Source organism: Thamnophis elegans, chromosome 11 (assembly GCF_009769535.1).
Source record: "Thamnophis elegans isolate rThaEle1 chromosome 11, rThaEle1.pri, whole genome shotgun sequence".
Taxonomy (NCBI): domain Eukaryota; kingdom Metazoa; phylum Chordata; class Lepidosauria; order Squamata; family Colubridae; genus Thamnophis; species Thamnophis elegans.
The window spans coordinates 10133329-10152493 of NC_045551.1; the positions used below are offsets into that span (position 1 = coordinate 10133329).

The 19165-nt window shown below is 39.5% G+C and overlaps 1 protein-coding gene across 1 annotated transcript in view; it reads left to right on the forward strand.

Moving 5' to 3' along the window:
- ASTN1 (astrotactin 1) overlaps positions 1 to 19165 on the forward strand; it is a 325689-nt gene that overhangs the window by 156461 nt on the left and 150063 nt on the right. Inside the window, exon 8 of the mRNA XM_032226803.1 lies at positions 4558 to 4642. Coding sequence (XP_032082694.1) covers positions 4558 to 4642 — 85 coding nt within the window. The remainder of the gene's footprint in view (positions 1 to 4557; positions 4643 to 19165) is intronic.

Below are 19165 nucleotides of genomic sequence, written 5' to 3' on the forward strand. Positions count from 1 at the left end.
TTTTGCCAGCATTCTGTAAAAATGGTTATGTCTTCCAAAAAAGAAAAAAAATGACAAAATAAGTACTTCTGTTGTACCTTTTGTTCTTTTGGGCTGTATTCTGACTAAATAACTGTGTAGCTAGTATTTAAAGCATACAACTGTGGAGACCTCTTCTTCGTCCCTACCTACAGATCAGGGATGGGTTCCTGCCAGTTCTAACCTCTTCTATAGAAGAGGTTCCACAAATCTACAGTGCTGTTTAGAACCGGTTCCAGCTTCCTTCCCCCCCGCCACAAAACTTGCCCCGCCCGCCGCTCACTGATTGGCTGGCTCACCAATCATCCTGCCCACCTCTAAGAGTCCTATCTAAACCTTAAAGTCTTAAAGCTGTCAAGTTTGAACACCCCTGGGTTTTTTTTCTAAAGAGTTAGGGGTGCGAGGGTCTTGTAACTTGACAGCTTTAAGACTTGCACACTTCAATGCCAAACTTCCTGAGCCAACATGATTGGATGAGGAATTCTGGGAGTTGAAGTCCACAAGTCTTAAAGCTGTCAAGTTTGAACACCCCTGGGGTTTTTTTTCTAAAGGGTTAGGGGTGCAAGGGTCTTGTAACTTGACAGCTTTAAGACTTGTGTGCTTCAAATGCCAGAGTTTCTGAGCCAACATTTTGGTTGCTAAGCAAGAGCGTTGTTAAGTGAGTTTCACCACATTTTAAAGGGGGCCATGCCCACCCAGTCACATGACTGCCAAGCCACTCCCACTCAGTCACATGGCTGGCAAGCCACTCCCACTCAGTCACATGGCCAGCAAGCCATTCCCACAAAGCAGGCCACACCTACAGAAGAGGTTCTAAAAATTTTTGAAACCCACCACTGCTACAGATATGTTCAATATAATTCAAAAGACAGAACTTACTTCCAACTAATTCAGTTGCAGCCTTAATGTAGGCTTCCAGACATGTCATTCAGGGAGAGGAGTAAAGACGTGCATTCAGCGGAATTATCATATGTTTGCAAGCCTTAAAGCACAAATTAACTTATGATTGCAATTGCAGATTTTTTTGGCATCATAATAATATATGGTAGGGAAACTCAAACTACTTCACTGCTTGAGAGGCAGAATAAAATGGGACCTGTCCCTGCCGCCTGTACCAAGTCACTTATGGAGCTAGAGTTGTCACTGAATCTCATTTTAATGCTACCAATGCATTGGTGGGTTTCAAAAATTGTTCGAACCTACTCTGTGGGTGTGGCCTCCTTTGTGGGACTGGCTTGCCGCCCATGTGACCGGATGGGAGTGGCTTGCTGCCCATGTGACCGGATATGAAGATGCCGACGACACTTGTCAGAACCACCTTAAATTACCTCACACACAGCACTGGCATGCATAAGAATTTGATGTAAACTTGTTTTTTAAAAGGCATCTTTGGTTTGCGTTAAAACAACTTCAACACACGCAATGTTCTGACTGCACCACAAACGCAGTAGTCATCCTTACCTTTCACAGAGGCACTGAGTTTTATAGATATGAGCATGATAGTGTAGAATAATCATATCTAAGGACCAGTGGTGGGTTTCAAAAATTTTTGGAACCTCTTCTGTAGGTGTGGCCTGCTTTCCGGGTCCACTGGTGGAATCTCTTCTAACCGGTTCGGTAGATTTGAGGAACCGGTTCTACCGAATAGGTGCGAACTGGTAGGAACCCACCTCTGTACCAATGTCTAACTTTAATTCCATCACCTGGGAGAGGCAGTCTGGTTGCGTGCTCAAGTGACTAATCACACTGCAAATATCTCCATCTACTGTTACCATTTTGCAGCTTTGACATCTGATTAAAAACAATCACCCCCAAATGGACACATGGAGATGTAGAACTCCATTTGTTCTAGTGGTTAAGGCACCAGGCTAGAAACCAGGAGACTGTGGGTTCTAGTACCACTGTAGGCCCAAAAACTATCTAGTTGACCTTGGGCTAGTCATGCTTTCTTAACCCAGACAACTTACTCTACAGGGTGGTTGTTGGGAGTAAAAATAGGGAGAAAAAGAACTGTTATGTATGTTATGTTATGTAGTCGCCAAAAGATACACATGAGAAAAGGGTGAGTGTGGAAGGGGGGAAAAAGTGTTGATTTGCCAAAAGCCTGGCCAGGTAGAAGATGAAACAGTCATCAGAATAGGAATTCACTTCTGAATAAGTGTCTGGTTTGAATGGGACAGTGGGAGAGCTTCACTCTTGTGGCCTTTCCACTGAGTAAGCATCTTTCTTCTCTCTGTTTTGCACCTGTTGGCAATTTCATTCGAGCAATATGAAAGGAGAACAATTTCTTTCTGTCAACTTTCCCTTTATAGTTTGATAATCTTTTGTTATGCTCTCCTCTCACAGTGTGATGCAGTGTGACCTTTTATGTATTTCCTCAAAAGTGTGGCCTACTACATTCAGTGATTACAGCTTTATTCCTTTCTAAACTAATGTAATTTCTTTAGGATGAAAAGCTTAGTAAAGCTGGGTTTTCAAAGAGGAATGCCTGAGAGCTAATCGGGAAGAAGTCCCTGAAAGGCCCAGTAGGGTTCCACATAATTATTGTTTTTTTTTTTTTTTAATTTATAAAGCGGTGACCTGGGTGGCATAAAGGAAGGAAAGGGAATAAAATAAAATAAAAGGTATAAAAGTGTAAAAAGGAGTAAGCAAAAGATATTGACATCTCATTCCTTGGTATTTCATTTAGTAGAAAATGTCTCACAACTCATTGGATGATGATGATGATGATGATGATGATGATGATGATGATGATTGCGATGATTGCAACAACAGAATTGTATCACAGCGGCCAGTTGTTTCACCGGATTTGGCATTGATTACTAGTCGGACCCCACCCAGGGGCCTAGGACGTTGTAACATATTTTCGTAATATGCGTGCAGATCCAAGCAGTGTGGCTTTTTGCATTTGACTGATGGTGATTTTGTCAATTTTTAACTGTTTTAAATGTAATTCCAATGCTTTTGGAATAGCACCCAGTGTGCTGATTACCACTGGAATTACCACTGCTGGTTTGTGCCATAATCGTTGAATTTCAATTTTTAAGTCCTGGTATTTTGCGATTTTTTCATATTCCTTCTCGTCGACCCTGCTATCACCTGGTATTGCGATGTCTATGATAGTAACCTTATTTTTCTCAACCAGTGTGATATCTGGTGTATTATGCACCAGTATTTTCTCCGTTTGTATACGAAAATCCCACAAGATCTTGACCATCTGATTTCCGGTGACTTTTTCAGGCTTATGTTCCCACCAGTTTGTTGCTGTTTTAATATTATAATTCCAGTGGATCATTTGTGCTACTGAATTGTGCCACAATTTATAATCAGTCTGCGTGAATTTTTTTACAGCAGCTGAGTATGTGATCAACAGTTTCATCAGCTTCTTTGCAAAGATTATTATTATTCTTATTATTATTATTAATATTATTAATATTATTAATATTATTAATATTATTAATATTATTAGCAATATCATCATCATCATCATCATTATCATTATTATTGTATTACTGGACATTTATATATTGCTGCTTGCAAGCTGCCAAAAGTCATAATGACTGAATCAGCAAAAACATTCATTTTTTAAAAAAATTAATTGCAGGTTCCAAATAAATAAATAAATATTTTCAGATTCATCATAAATAAGGGCATGTGAGATTGTGACACAGATATTGTGTGAAACTGGAATCAGTCATATTTGCTGGCTTGCTAGCTTGTTTGTTTCTGTAGGGTAAGAGGCAGTGGTGGGTTTCAAAAAAATTTCGAACCTACTCTGTGGGTGTGGCCTCCTTTGTGGGAGTGGCTTGCCGGCCATGTGACCTGGTGGGAGTGGCTTGCCAGCCATGTGTTCTCTCTCTCTCTTTCTCTCTCTCTCTCTCTCTCTCTTTCTTTCCTTCCTTTTGTCTCTCTGTCCCTTTTTCCTTTTTTTCTTTCATCTCTCTCACTTTTTCTTTTTTTTCTTCCTTCCTTTCTTTCTCTTTCTCTTTCTCTCTCTGTGTGAGTCTGTCTGTCTGTTTGTCTGTCTGTCTGTGTCAGTGGTGGGTTTCAAAAAAATTTGGAACCTCTTCTGTAGGTGTGGCCTGCTTTACGTGTCCACTGGTGGAACCTCTTCTAACCGGTTCGGTAGATTTGACGAACCGGTTCTACTAAACTGGTGTGAACTGGCAGGAACCCACCTCTGGTAAGAGGCCACAGAACAGGCATTGAGTATTACACTAAAAATGTCCAGACTCCTTTTCTTGTTCATCCTCTGACTTTCTGCCTATTTTTTTGCCATTTTATGTATTGTTCCCAGCTGTATGATACACTGCAAGTGATGAGGTGGCGAGAATGGTGTGCAGCAGGCTTGCAGAAAAGCATTGTGATCTTGGCGCTTCTTATCTCCAATTCGATTCCTAGTAATTCCTAGTGTGGCATTTTTCTTTTTCCACTCCTGCTGCATACTAAATTGACAGCTCCCAGCAAAACTCATTCCCCTTTTCAGAGTTGTTACGTAACTCATTTATTATTCTCTTGTTTTTGTTCTTTCACTTCAAGGTGAGTGCCTTTGCTATGAAGGTTACATGAAGGATCCAGTGCACAAACACCTTTGCATCAGGAACGAATGGGGCACGAACCAAGGGTAGGTGATTTTCATAGCTCTGCCAGATTTTTTTTTTTGCTTAACCTGAAGCGAAGGGCGACAGCACCTCAAGCAGCTTGGCCATCAAGCAAGACAGCTTGGAAAAGTTAGAGAGTTGTAATAAAAGCCAAGTGATGCCTGTAAGGAAGTATTCACAATGTCCTGGGCTTCGGTTTACCTTGTAAAAAGAGAACTGTTGAAGTTAGAGGATGGCTGAATTGAATTGAATTGAATTTATTGCGCTTATATGCCGCCCTTTTCCCCGGAGGGGACTCAGGGCGGCTCACAATCCAAGTCAGGGAAGGGGATACAGATAAGGCTGATGTTAAACAAAGATACAACTAATAAAGTTTCAGGGCTTTGAAAGTAATACATATTTTATTTCATGAAGAACAGATCAAGGCTGCATATCTGCTGTGACCAACATATTTGGCTTCATATCTGCTGGTCCAGTTGGCCAAGTGGTGAAATCTAATTTCCCCCCCTCCTGTGGGCATTGCTTGGTGGGGGGGGGGCATGTGACTGGGTGGGTGTGGCCAACTTTTTTTTTTCACTTTCAGCTGTTTTTTTAAAGCTTTTAAAAGCATTTCCCCCTGCTGTTTCAGGAGAACTGGCAGGGAAAAATGCTTTTAAAAGCTTTAAAAAATAGCTTCCAATGATTGCGCGGTTCAGCTGTGAGCCGCGTGATCGGCAGAAGCTTTTTTATTTTTACTACCAGTTCGCAGAACCAAGGACAATCGCCCATACCTGTTCGGTAGAACTTGGAAGATTTCACCTCTGAGTTGGCCCCATTCAACCCATTCAACTCCCATTCCAAAAAAATTCTCTGTACCTTCAATGATCAAGGTTGCTGGTGGTCTAACATTGGCTGTTTCATTTGAAACCCTAAACTGCATGGCACTGGAATGAATCAGGAGCATCTTATTAAAATTGAATGTGCCTGGTCCAGTAATTTAGTGAGAGAGTTTTGTTACAGGTTCCTTTTGGTACCAGCTGATTATGAGTACCTGGCTTTTAGGGAGATGTTACTGGGTCGTTTAATTTTTCTTTCTGTGTTTATTTTGCCAGTTGGATATTGGTCTGGATTTATTATGTTCTTGTTTTCTTTTTGTTAGATCTTGTATATCATCCTATGTTCATTGGCACTAGCATAGGTTATGGGTACAGTAAAAGAAATAGAGAGCCAGTTTGGTGTGGTAGTGAAGGCACCAGGATAGAAAACAAGAATCTCTTACATTCTAATTTTGCCGTAGGCACAAAGCCAGTGCGTGATCTTGAACCAGACCGTCTCTCTCAGCCTTAAGAAGGAGGCAATAGTAAACTGTTGTGGCCCAGCAGGAGCCGTTGGAGCTGCCACCAGACTCTGACAGCGAGGGGCCCTATGAGTCGGCTCTGGAGGATGTGGAGGACCCTGGACAGGGTTCCAACTCCGAGCAGGGCGCAGAGAGGCTGGTTGGCCACCAGGAGGCACCTGAGACTTGGACCAGTGGGGAGGAAACAAGGGAGAGTGAGCCGGATGCCAGCAGTGAGTTGTTCCTGGATGCCCGGCACCAAAGAGCTAATAGGAGTCAGGAACAGTTGCGCAGTTACAGGAGATAATTGCACTCAGCTGGTGGTCATTAGGCTCCTTTCCAGACTATAAAAAGACTGCTTGTGCACACACCCCTCTTGCAGAAGTCAACGCAGGAATTAATGTTGGAGAACATGATTGTGAGCTTGGCAGGCTGGATTGCTGCCAAGCCTTATCTGTGCTGGATTGCTGCCCAAGCTTGTCTGTGCCGGTTTACTGCCAAGGACCTGTCTGTCTGTTAATAAATTGCGTAAAGTATCTTTGGCTTGAAGTGTACGTTGGTGTGGGATGAGGGGGGTCAGAACAGTAAACTATTTCTGAAAATCCTTGCCAAGAAAACTGCAGGGCCTTCTCCAGGCAGCCACCAAGAGTCAATCCTGACACAAAGGGACAAAAAAGAAGAAGAAAATGCATATGTACAAGAACTGCTCAGAGATGCCTCAAACTGTGAAATGGGCAGCATATAAATTTAATAAATAAATAAAATGGAAATGAAGGGTCTGCAGTGTCAGCAAGAAAAGGCTGGCAGTGTTTTTCCACACACTGTCTGGCATCTCTCCATTCAGTTGATGGGGGAGGGGAACAGAGATTGTGAGAAGATTCACGTGAGCCATATTGATTGTTCTTTGCAATGTTGGGTAAATTTTCCTCATCTTGGTCTCTGTTGTTCTCCGGATCACAGTGAGCAACTGGTTGTTCTGTTCAAGTGGATTCCTCTCAGCCAGAATGTGACTTGAACAGAATCCATCATAGAACAGGGTTAATACTTCCTGCAGGATGGGATGAATTCTTTTCTGCTTCAAGGAAACATTTACAAGAACTCTGTTTTAAAAAAAAAACCTATCTTGGTCTAAGAAGATTATTAAGTCACACTAAACTATTCCTTTCTTGGTTTAAGTAACTGAGAAGATCCAGATTCATTTGATTAAACTGGCTATCTAGATTCATTGTCATTTGTTTGGGACTTGGAACTGGGGATCTTCCTTAATCCACCTATGCCTATATAGCAGTGGTGGGTTTCAAAAATTTTTTGAACCTACTCTGTGGGTGTGGCCTCCTTTGTGGGAGGGCCATGTGTTTTCTTTCCTTCCTTCCTTCCTTCCTTCCTTCCTTCCTTCCTTCCTTCCTTCCTTCCTTCCTTCCTTCCTTCCTTCTTTCTCTCTCTCTCTCTCTTTCTCTCTCTCTCTCTCTCTTTCCTTTTGTCTCTCTGTCTCTTTTCCCTTTTTTTCTTTCATCTCTCTCTCACTTTTTCTTTCTCTTTTCTTTTTTCTTTATTTGTTTCTTCCTCTCTCTCTCTCTCTCTCTCTCTCTCTCTCTCTCTCTCTCTCTCTCTCTCTCTGTGTGTGTGTGTGTGTGTGTGTGTGTCAGTGGTGGGTTTCAAATTTTTTTGGAACCTCTTCTGTAGGTGTGGCCTGCTTTCTGGTGGAACCTCTTCTAACTGGTTCGGTAGATTTGACGAACCGGTTCTACCGAACAGGTGCAAACTGGTAGTAACCCACCTCTGCTATATAGGAAAAGTGCACCTTGCTTGCTAGTTTCCTTGAATGTCTTGGCAGATTTTCATCAAACCAATTATGGTATTTTTCTGGATCATTTCCTGATATTGCCCTAAGGAACACTAATTGCTTCTGGATATTCTATCCTGTTGGGCTATGTGTAGAAGGAGCCAATGTGTCAGTGGTAACCCTTTGTGAGCTGGTTGGACTTAGTGCCACTTATTCTCTCCTCATCCCATCTTGACTACAGTGACGAACTTATCGGAGTCTTACCTTGAAAGGTGTCTTGAAATTGTAAAAGGCTGGGACTTGGGCCCTAAAGTATGCAAGACATTTCATTGTGAACTTGCTAAACATTTAAATTAAAAGAAGAGAAAAATTTGACAGCGTCCCTGTGCTGTTAGGTACAGAGGGAAATATATCCTGTCCCACCTCCAATGTGTAAAGGGAAAGCAGACCTTTATTTCTAGCCTTTTAATTGTAATTTAATTTTTTTTAGAATTTGTTTTTATTTCTAAACATAAAAAAACAACATAAAAAAATTATCATACAGCATGTCGTTTGGTTACAAGTGTTTTTGCATCCATATTCTCAATTACATTTACAATCACAGATTTTTCATCTAATATAACTAAGTACCTCACTTTCATTGTACAGTGTATATATTCAATTACAATTAATATATATTTTTCCCAATAATCCTAATTCCCTTACATTCTCGATTGTCTGTTTAATTACAATATACCTTTATATAATCACCTATCCCGATATGAATTTTTTTTACCAACCATTTATATTTGTATATCACTGTTTTCAATTATGTATAATCCCACCAATCAACTATCGAGTATGCTTATGGAGCCGAGGTGGTGCAGTGGTTAGAGTGCTGTACTGCAGGCTACTTCAGCTGACTGCTAGTTCGGCAGGTTGGCTGTTCAAATCTCATCGGCTCAGGGTTGACTCAGCCTTCCATCCTTCCGAGGTGGGTAAAATGAGGACCCGGATTGTTGGGGACAATATGCTGGCTCTGTCAACCGCTTAGAGAGAGCTGAAAGCCCTATGAAGCGGTATATAAGTCTAACCGCTATTGCTATTGCTATTATGTTCATTATTGTCCTTATACATCATTCATTCAAACAAAGATGTTATTCCTTCATTTTTCAGTTTGATTTTTGATTTTTTAAATTTACTCATTGTGGCATTTGAAACGTTGTATTTTCATTTCCTATACTCTGAGCTTGAGCATGGGTGGGTGGGTTTAATTCTGATTAATGAATACATTGGAATGGGCATCTGCTAGTCTTTGCATTACAGTTTTGCATGTAGCCCTGATCGGGTGAAACAAATACTCTACTAATGGTAGAGTATGATTGCTTGAGCTAAAGGGGAGGGACAGTCACAAAATTTACCATTATCTCCATGTATTCTAGAAACTCAACTTCTGTATTGATTACAGAACTCATTCTATTAAACCCCAGCACAAGATGAAAGAGCTTCATTTCTTCTTTTTTTAGTCCTGTTTATAGAATTAGTGTGAAATCAGACCTTGGAGTGCAGTGATTTTCACCTTCCCTATAGTTAGTAGTTGACCTGAAAGGCAGGTCTGAGTTTGGTAGTTAAGTTTTAAAATTGATAGCAATAGCAGTAGACTTATATACCGCTTCATAGGGCTTTCAGCCCTCTCTAAGCGGTTTACAGAGAGTCAGCATATTGCCCCCAACAATCTGGGTCCTCATTTTACCCACCTCGGAAGGATGGAAGGCTGAGTCAACCCTGAGCCGGTGAGATTTGAACCGCTGAACTGCTGATCTAGCAGTAGCCTGCAGTGCTGCATTTAACCACTGCGCCACCTTGGCTCTTTGATGTTGTTTGGTGACGGAATTTGAAAGAATTATTAATCTCTCAGTGGTTGTATCCTTTGATTATAGGAGACTATAGAAAAATGTGCATTTATTTTATTAACTGTTTCTGCTTATTTCACTCTTGGTATATTTCTATAAAATACTAAAAAGGAGAGAGACCACACTGCCCCCTAGTGGTTCGTGCCTACTAATGGAAAATAAAGCTTGCACGAGCAATTGTGAATCCTAGAATTGCCAGATCTTTGAGCAAACATTTGCCTTTAAACATTTCAAAGCAGAAATCTTGGTGTGAGCACAAATTTATATAATATCTATCTATCTATCTATCGATCGATCTATCGATCTATCATCTAACCTCAAGATAATTATAATAAGTATTGGTATTTGGTATTTGGTATTTATTCGATTTGTAAGCCGCCCTATTCCCCGAAGGGACTAAGGGCAGCTGAACAATAAGTGTCTTTAATATATCATGTCCTTTATGGCAACTTCTTTCCCTGGATAAATCTCAGTTTCATCAATAGGAGAATGCAGGTGAGTAGGTATTTTATTCTGTAATAAAGGCATTGGAAGGTGTCTTACTTCAGTATGTTAGCATTGTTCTTGGCCTGTACAGGGAAGCAATATTAGGCTAGATAACATAAAGGATTACAGGTGCCATGTGATCCTCAGAAACTTACTTTACCTGTTTTTTTTAATACAGCTTTCTTAATTTCCCAGCAAGTTTGTTGTTCTTACCAACAATAGTGGAGAAATAGCTGTTTTCCTGGGGATTGCTTAGCAAAGGTGGAGAAACTTGAGCAGTTGTGAAAATATATATGTGTGTGTGTGTGTGTGTGTGTGTGTGTGTTTTATTTGTGCTGATAAATAGTAACAGTAAAAATATTGGGTTTCTGTCGTGATGGACTCTTGTGACGAGCCGATTGACAGATGATGGAAGCAGATAGCTTTCTCCCATAATTGGGGCTTACCGGGGGTTGTGACACTAAATATAGATAGATAGATAGATAGATAGATAGATAGATAGATAGATAGATAGATAGATAGATAGATAGATAGATGATAGATAGATAGATAGATAGATAGATAGATAGATAGATAGATAGATAGATAGATAGATAGATAGATAGATGGATAGATAGATAGATAGATATAGATATATAGATAGATATAGATAGATAGATAGATAGATAGATAGATAGATAGATAGATAGATAGATATAGATAGATAGATATTTAGTGTCACAACCCCTGGTAAGCCCCAATTATGGGAGGAAGCTAACAGCTTCCATTATCTGTCAATCGGCTCGTCACAAGAGTCCATCACGACAGAAACCCAATATTTTTACTGTTGCCTTTGTTACACATTTTGTGTTATATTTGTGCTGATAAATAAATAAAGGGAGACTAGTATAGATCTATTTCAAGCTATTTAGCTCCCATCAGCTAGCCATACCCTAATATAGCACAGGTTCGATTCCCAGTAAGGGTATGGCTAGCTGATGAGAGCTAAATAGCTTGAAATAGATCTATACTAGTCTCCCTTTATTTATTTATCAGCACAAATATAACACAACATATATATATATATATATATATATATATATATATATATGTATGTATGTATGTATGTATGTATGTATGTATGTATGTATGTATGTTTGTATGTATGTATGTATATATATATGTTGCATTTTTGCTGATAAATAAATAAAGGGAGACTAGTATAGAACTATTTCAAGCTATTTAGCTCTCATCAGCTAGCCATACCCTTACTGGGAATCGAACCTGGGCTGTATTACATATCAGGCAGTTATATTAGCCACTAAGCCATAGGCTCTCTTCCTTTATATATATATTCCTACTTTCGTGTCTCAAAGTGTTCACGGAGGCCAATATCATTCCCCAACAAGTTTGCAATGCATGTTTGTGGCTGTATTAGCGAAGGCTGGGCATTTTCAAAAGTTCAGCTATGCCAGGTTAGAAAGACGAAAGTGGTTGAACCTCTTGAAATGAGATATCTATAAGCAAGGAATCTTTGTAGGAAGAGGATGAAGAAATAAAAAAAAAAGAAATAAAAAGAGGATAAAGCGGTATTATACAAATCCTGGTCTGGATATTCACTGAAGAGGAAAACATCCTCAAAGAAAGGAGGAGATTATCTTAAAAAATTCAGGTAGCTCTCACTTAATGACTGTCTCATTTAGTGACTGCTTGAACCTAGGGTGGTTTCAAAAAAAAACAATCAACCAGTCCTCAAATTTAAATCTTTGCAGCATCTATCTGCTCTATTTTTTCACTTGCTTATTTACCTCAAATCAAGATGTCCTCAAAGAGGAAGTAGAACAAGAAGCAAAGGAAAACTGAAGCAAAATCATAAGCATAGTTGTGGCCATGTTTTTTTTTACTTAGTGACTGTTTTGCTTAACAGCCAAGTTGTTGATCCCAATTGCAATTGTTAAACAAGAACTACCTGTACCATATTAAGGGTTGAATTACTCCAGTTCCTTAATTGCTCTCAGTTCAACCTTGTCTCAGAATTGTTGTGCATATAAAATGGAAAGAATACATGCTGTGCAAAAGTTCATTAAGGGTTACCAGGTCATAACAACATACATTTTTACCATGATCAAAGGAACCAATGTTATATTCCCTCCTTTTAATTTTAACAATCTTGATTATTAGTCCCTTCAAATAATAACCCAAAATTTGATTTCTTTTCATTTGTTCTTTGTCTCTTCTCACAAAATTCTTCAAGCTTTAGCAAGTCTCTTTGCTAAATTCAATATAGGAAAATTATCCAGATCATTCTCTTTGTTTCTTATTTGTTTTTTTAGTTTTTGAGATATTAGCCATTTTTTTGTATGTTCAGTATCTTTTTCAATATCATTGTTCAAAAATATCCTCAGTAGGTCCAATGTTAAACTATGTTGCTTCATTCTGTATGTATTAGTAAAACCATTATTAAGTATTCCCCTTCTTAAATGTAATCCTTACTTCCTACAAGTTTCCTCTAGTGTTTAATCTTCAATGACTCATCCTAACACATTGTAACAGAATTCAAAACAAAAGCACTTTCCCATGAGAAAGATTATAATAATTCCTTTAGTCCATTTGTAACTTTCTAAAATCAGTTCTAATCTCTCTATTGCTGTTTATTCCAAAAGGGGAAAAAGATAAGTTAAACTTAAACTTGTATTTAAAGCTTCTTTCAATAGAGATTGAAGGAAGCTCACGCAATAATATAAAACTTGTCACTCCAAAGGATTTGAAATAGAAGTATGCAATCACTGTACACACACACACACACACACACACACACACACACACACACACTATAGATAGTTACAACAAGGCTGAAAAACAGTGACTTATGACCATTGCTACATTCCCTTGGTCATTGTGATCAAACTTCAGGTGCTTGGTAACTGAATCATATTTATGACAGTTGCAGTCTCCAGGATCATGTCATCATCTTTTGCAATCTTCTGACAAGCAAAGTCAACTTGGAAGCCAGATCCAGCCAACAACTGCAATCATTCACTTAACAACTGTGGCAAGAAAAATGGGGCAAAACTCACTTAAGTATCTCACTTAGCAACAGAAACTTTGGGCTCAATTATGGTCAAAAGTCAAGGACTTTGTGTGTGTGTGTGTGAAAGAGAAGAGAGAGACTGACTAATTTTAATTTTTAAAGTTACTTAGAGAATCATCATTTCATGCATGTTTCCAAAAATAAAAGTTTCGTATGTCAGTTGTGTGAAGGAATCCTCTTGAGTATACAGGGCCTCTGGGGATGCACTACCTCACATGTCTTCCTAGCTTGCCTCTTCTTTACATGTCACAATGCAACGTGCACGATATGAATTAGGCTCCCAGGGTACCATCACCTACAGTTCTGATCACGATTATTGGGCTGTGATAATAACAACTGAAAAGTTATGGTGGTGTATATTTGTTCTTCATTTGCTCTTCCAATCATAAGATTCTAAGCCTCTGGCCTAAGGATTGTTCTCCCCCAGTTGAGTCATTTAGATAGATGCAAGCATAGTTCAAGAATTCAGACTGAACAGCAGAAGTCTGCGTTCATCTTATTTGCTTTAGTTCCGTAGAATATGTCTCGAAGCACAGCCCCCTCCTGATTGATCACTAAGAATTGTAGAAGCACTTTATCAGTTCCAGGTACTCTCGCTCTAGGAATCATTAGGAATTCAATATGCAGAGGGTATTAATTAACATTTGCAACTTACGAACTGTTGGATGTATAATACGTATATAAGTTTATATAAAACAGATGAGATAACTTGCCTGCTGTGCTGTCAGTGATTTACCATTTTAATTATGTAAAACCTCAGTTTATATATAAATTTACAAATTTACCTAGATTTTTCAGTGGGTATAATTGAAGCAAAGACATGCACATTGAAATTGTGTTGGGTTAGGGTTCAGTTCGCTGGAAGAATTAAAAACATTCCTGATTATTTCCAATTTAAATCAATTTGGAAAGCCATTACCAGTATTTAGTAATACAATACATCATATTGCCTCTGCGTTTGTACTTTTAAGATATTTAACTTTCAGTTAATCTCGGAATCAGAGTTGAGTATTTCTAAATCTTGTGTATTGTATATACAACACGTTTTATTTTTATACTTCAGACTTCTGTAGCAAGTTCCCCTAACTCTTAATTAACAAATAAATGTATTCCCAACACAGCAGAATTACCAGAGAGCAGAACCGCTGACTAAGAGTATGGAAAATTGCTTGAATTGGAGCCTAATCATTGTAATGGCTTCTGTGCTAAGGCAGTGCTGGCATATATAAGAATCCTAATTATCAATTTACACCCTTTAGCCCCTGTATCATAATTACAATTATGGTAGTTAAGGGATGTCAAAAAAAGGACAAAATTGGATTTTTCATCCCCACCTCTGGAGATTTATGGCAGAAAAATAGATTGTAATCCGGGTTAATTAATGGGAATAATAGACCAGCAACTTCTTGGCACAAAGTTTAATGTATATCTCATTTGTATAAATTGAGATATGCCCCTCCATTTCTCCGTTGCCTGATCTCTAAATGCAGGAAACAAGGCTTTTGAATGACTAGGATCAAATCAGCGGGCCACCAGATTCAGACTAATTGTCATAGCTTCAGAAAGGGGCATTGAGAATAATAAGGCTACTGGAAACTTCATATGTGATGTAAGATTGAGGGCGTTGGGCATATTAAATTTGAGACTAAAGGAATTAGGTATGATAATATTCTTCAAATATCTGGCAACATACTTGGATTTAGTCAGACAAAAAAATATGATCCTTCGTTGACAAAATTAAGTTTTAAAGTAGTCTGTTACAGCCTTCTTTAGGATTTCTACATTTGACAAACAGCTTTAGATGAATAGTTTAGATCAGCCGTCCCCAACCTTTGAGGCTTGGTGGCCTGGAGGGGAGGGAAACCGGCCACATGAGCAGCAGACACATAAGTAAATTATGTGTACGCACTGGCCCACTGTTCATATAAGTTGAGCTGTGCATGCATACATGTATGCCTGCCTAGTTTCAATTAGGGCATAGTAGTTGCTTTCTTTATTACTGAACCTTTAGTCCTTCCAAACCATGAGTTCCCAGTTCAGAATCTTCTAATTTTCACCAGCAATTGATTTTCCAGATTATTTGAGTCATTCTGAACCTTTTGTGGGCAAATTCTTTGCTCATGGTCCTTACTTGTAATACCTTTGAAGTTTCTTCCTTTTGAGTTATTTGGATTTTTTTTCTTCTATCTTACAGATCTTCAAACAACAAAACCTATAGAATCTTTACTATAATTAAGGAAGCGGTCTAATTTTTGACCAGCTTAGCAAGATAACATTATAGCCTGTCATTATGCTTTACTTACAAATGTGATTATTCTCAAATTATTATCTGCCTTTCCTTCCAAACCCTCGTTACTTATAAAGCCCTACATGGTATCGGATCTGGGTACTTGAAAGACCGCCTCCTGCCAATTACCTCCCAAAGACCTATTAGATCCCACAGATTAGGCCTCCTCCAAATTCCATCTACCGGCCAATGCCGATTGGCTACCACCCAGAGGAGGGCCTTCTCTGTGGCTGCTCCGGCCCTCTGGAACGACCTCCCCGTAGAGATTCGGACCCTCACCACCCTTCAGGCTTTCCGCAAAGCCGTCAAGACCTGGCTGTTCTGGCAGGCCTGGGGCTGATGAGTTCCCAGCCCCACTCGAATTGTTGTGACTGTTGTGAGTTTTTTTAAAACTGTTCTTTGTAATTTGTTTCTCGTTTTATTTGTTCTTATATTGTTCCCTTCCCCTTGGTTTGTTAGCCGCCCTGAGTCCCTCTGGGAATAGGACGGCATACAAGTTTAATAAACCCTTAACCCCCTTAAACCCTTGCTATGAGACAGTTACTTTTAAGTGGCCTTTTGTCTTCATTTACCTTTAATTTTCTTGCTCTCCCATGATACAGTCTTCCTTTACTCAGACAATTTGATGTAGTCTTCAATTTACAACCACAGTGGAGTCCAAATTTGATATTGCTAAGCTGGTTAGTTGTTAAGTGAATTTTGCCCCATTTTTATTATCTTTTTTGCCACAATTGTTAAGTGAATCACTACAGTGGTTAAGTTAGTATCATGGTTACTAAATGAATCTCTTTCCCCCATTGACTTTTCTTGTCTGAAGGTTGCAAAAAGTGATCACATGACCCCCCCCCCCAGGATACTACATTCGTCATAAATATGAGTCAGTTGCCAAGCACCTGAATTTTGATCACATGGGGATGCGGCAATGGTCATAAGTGTGAAAAATTGTCATGAGTCACTTTTTAATGATGTTATAACTTGGTCACCATTGTGGCCCAGCAGGAGCCGTTGGAGCTGCCACCAGACTCCGACAGCGAGGGGCCCTATGAGTTGGCTCTGGAGGATGTGGAGGACCCTGGACAGGGTTCCGACTCTGAGCAGGGCGCAGAGAGGCTAGTTGGCCACCAGGAGGCACCTGAGCCTTGGACCAGTGGGGAGGAGACAAGGGAGAGTGAGCCGGAGGCCAGTAGTGAGTTGTTCCTGGATGCACGCCATCAAAGAGCTACTAGGCGTCAGGAACAATTACGCATTTACAGGAGGTAATTACGCTCAGCTGGTGGTCATTAGACTCCTCTCCAGACTATAAAAAGCTACTTGTGCACACACCCCTCTTTGCAGAAGTCAACACAGAATCAAATGTCAGAGAACTTTGTGTGAGCTTGGCAGGCTGGATTGTTGCCAAGCCTTATCTGTGTTTATTGCTGCCCGAGTTTGTCTGCATTGCTGCCAAGGTCCTTATCTGTTTGTTATGCTTGGCTTTCAGCCACCGAGGTTTTGGTTGCTATTTTGGTCTTGCTATTAAAGTACATTCCAGTTAAGCTTGTCTCGGCAGTCATTACGGGACGTAGGAGGGCGTCAGAACAGGTCACTAAGCAAACGGTTAAGTTGAGGACTACCTGTATCTAAAGCTCTGCATCAGGCTTATGCCTTGAATTTGGAGTGACGTGCTCAAATAATATGTACAGCATGTTTAGAATTAACCTGATGTAGAAAGTAAACAAGAAGGTAACAGGTATCATTTTGAACATCACTAGAGATTTCAAAGTAAGTAAACTACTTAGATTTTGAAAACTGGATTTTGAAACCCAGTTTCAAAATAAAGAGTTGAAACTATTTGAAATAATTCTGTAGTTAAAAGATTTGGGACACAAGTGAAGCTTTCGCTGTTTTGTTAATTTTTTTTTCCTCTTGACTGTCATCCAGGAATATCTGAAGAACTTTTTTAAAAAAATGTTTCTTGTTATTTCTCTGTTTAGTATTCTTCCTGCTATGGCTTATGTCATATCAGCTGGTAAATAACACACTAGAGTAGTAAATTGCTACCTTTGTACAGTGACAGTCAGTACCCCGCTCTCAAGCCTTCACCAAACAAGTCAGAGATAAATGGTTGCTCCTTCTTAGATGACATTCTGAGGGGGGGAAGCTTTTTAAATGGCTGACGACTTGGGATTTTGGTTTTGCAATAAAGAGGCATGTACTGAGCATTTGGACAGAGCCCTAGATCTCTATACAACCAGAAGATGTCAGCCTCTAGTTCTTTAGCCTCTTTTTATATGTTACCTCTGAAGATTGAAGCTATATCAGTTTCCCCAGTTTTAATGTTGCAAATTCAAGACATCCATGGTGCATTTCAAGACAGAATAATGGACTCAAAGAATAACAGAGTTGGAAGGGACCTTGATGGTCTTCTAGGCCAATCCCCTACTCAAGCAGGAGACGCTGTACTATTTCAGGCAAGTGGTTGTCCAATCTCTGTTTAAAAACCTCCAATGATAAGAGCACCAACAACTTATGGAGGCAAGCTGTTCCACTGGTTAATTGTTCATTGTTCAGGAAATTTCTTTTTAATTCTAAGTAGCATCTCTCCTTGATAAGTTTCTATCCATTACTTTTTCTCCTGCCTCAGGTGCTTTGGAGAATAGATTAACAACTCCTCAAATATTAGAAGTTTTCTACCATGTCATCCCCAGTCCTTCTTTTCATTAGACTAGACATTCCCAGTTCCCGCAACCATTCATCGCATCCTTTAGTCTCCAGCCCTCTAATCATCATTTTGCTCTTCTCTACATTCTTTCTAGAGTCTCAACATTTTTTTTTTGTATCATGATGACCAAAAACTGGATGTAATATTCCAAACGTGGTCTTATCAGTGCAGTATAAAATGGCACTAACACTTCACCTGATCTTGATTCTATCCTTCTGTTGATGCATCCTAGGACTGAGTTGGCATTTTTGGTAGCTGCGGCACACTGCTGGCTCATATTTATGTGGTGGTCCATTAGTTCCCTTTCAAATTACTGCTGTTGAGCCAGGTATCACCAATTCTGTACCTGTGCATTTGGTTTTTCTTGCCTAAGTGTAAAATCTTACTTTTTTCACCACTAAATTGTATTTTGTTGGATAGGACCCAATGTTCAAGTCTGTCAAGATCCTTCAGGATCTTGAGCCTCTCTTCTAAAATGTTGGCTACTGCCCGCAGCTTGGTGTTGTCTGCAAATTGCAGATCAAATGAACCACTTGCTTCTATATGGTTGGTCCTAAACCCAAGGGAGTTTTAAAAATGATAAAGAGCACCACAGGCCAGCCAGGCTGAGAATTCCTCTACCAGTATAGCAGATTGTAATTAAAGGAATCTTTAATACCAATTCTTATAGCCACAATGACTCCTACAGCACTACACTGTCTACTATTCTGAAATTAAATTGGATAATCTCCTATAAGGGAAGAATCAATTATTTCATAAAATCCATTTTAGAGGATGTTGATTAGGGATGGTTCTTCTTGTGGCTTATTAGACAACAGCTATTAAAGCTAGTCTTCTCAACAACAATAATCGTATTACCCACAGGGTCCTCTTCTTATTCCCAGCTCTTAGAATCATTATTTGGTGGTGCAATGGTTAGAATTCAGTATTTCAGGTTAAACCTTATGACTGTTAATTGCCAGCAGTTTGGAGGTTCGAATCTCACCGGGCTCAAGGCTGACTCAGCCTTCCA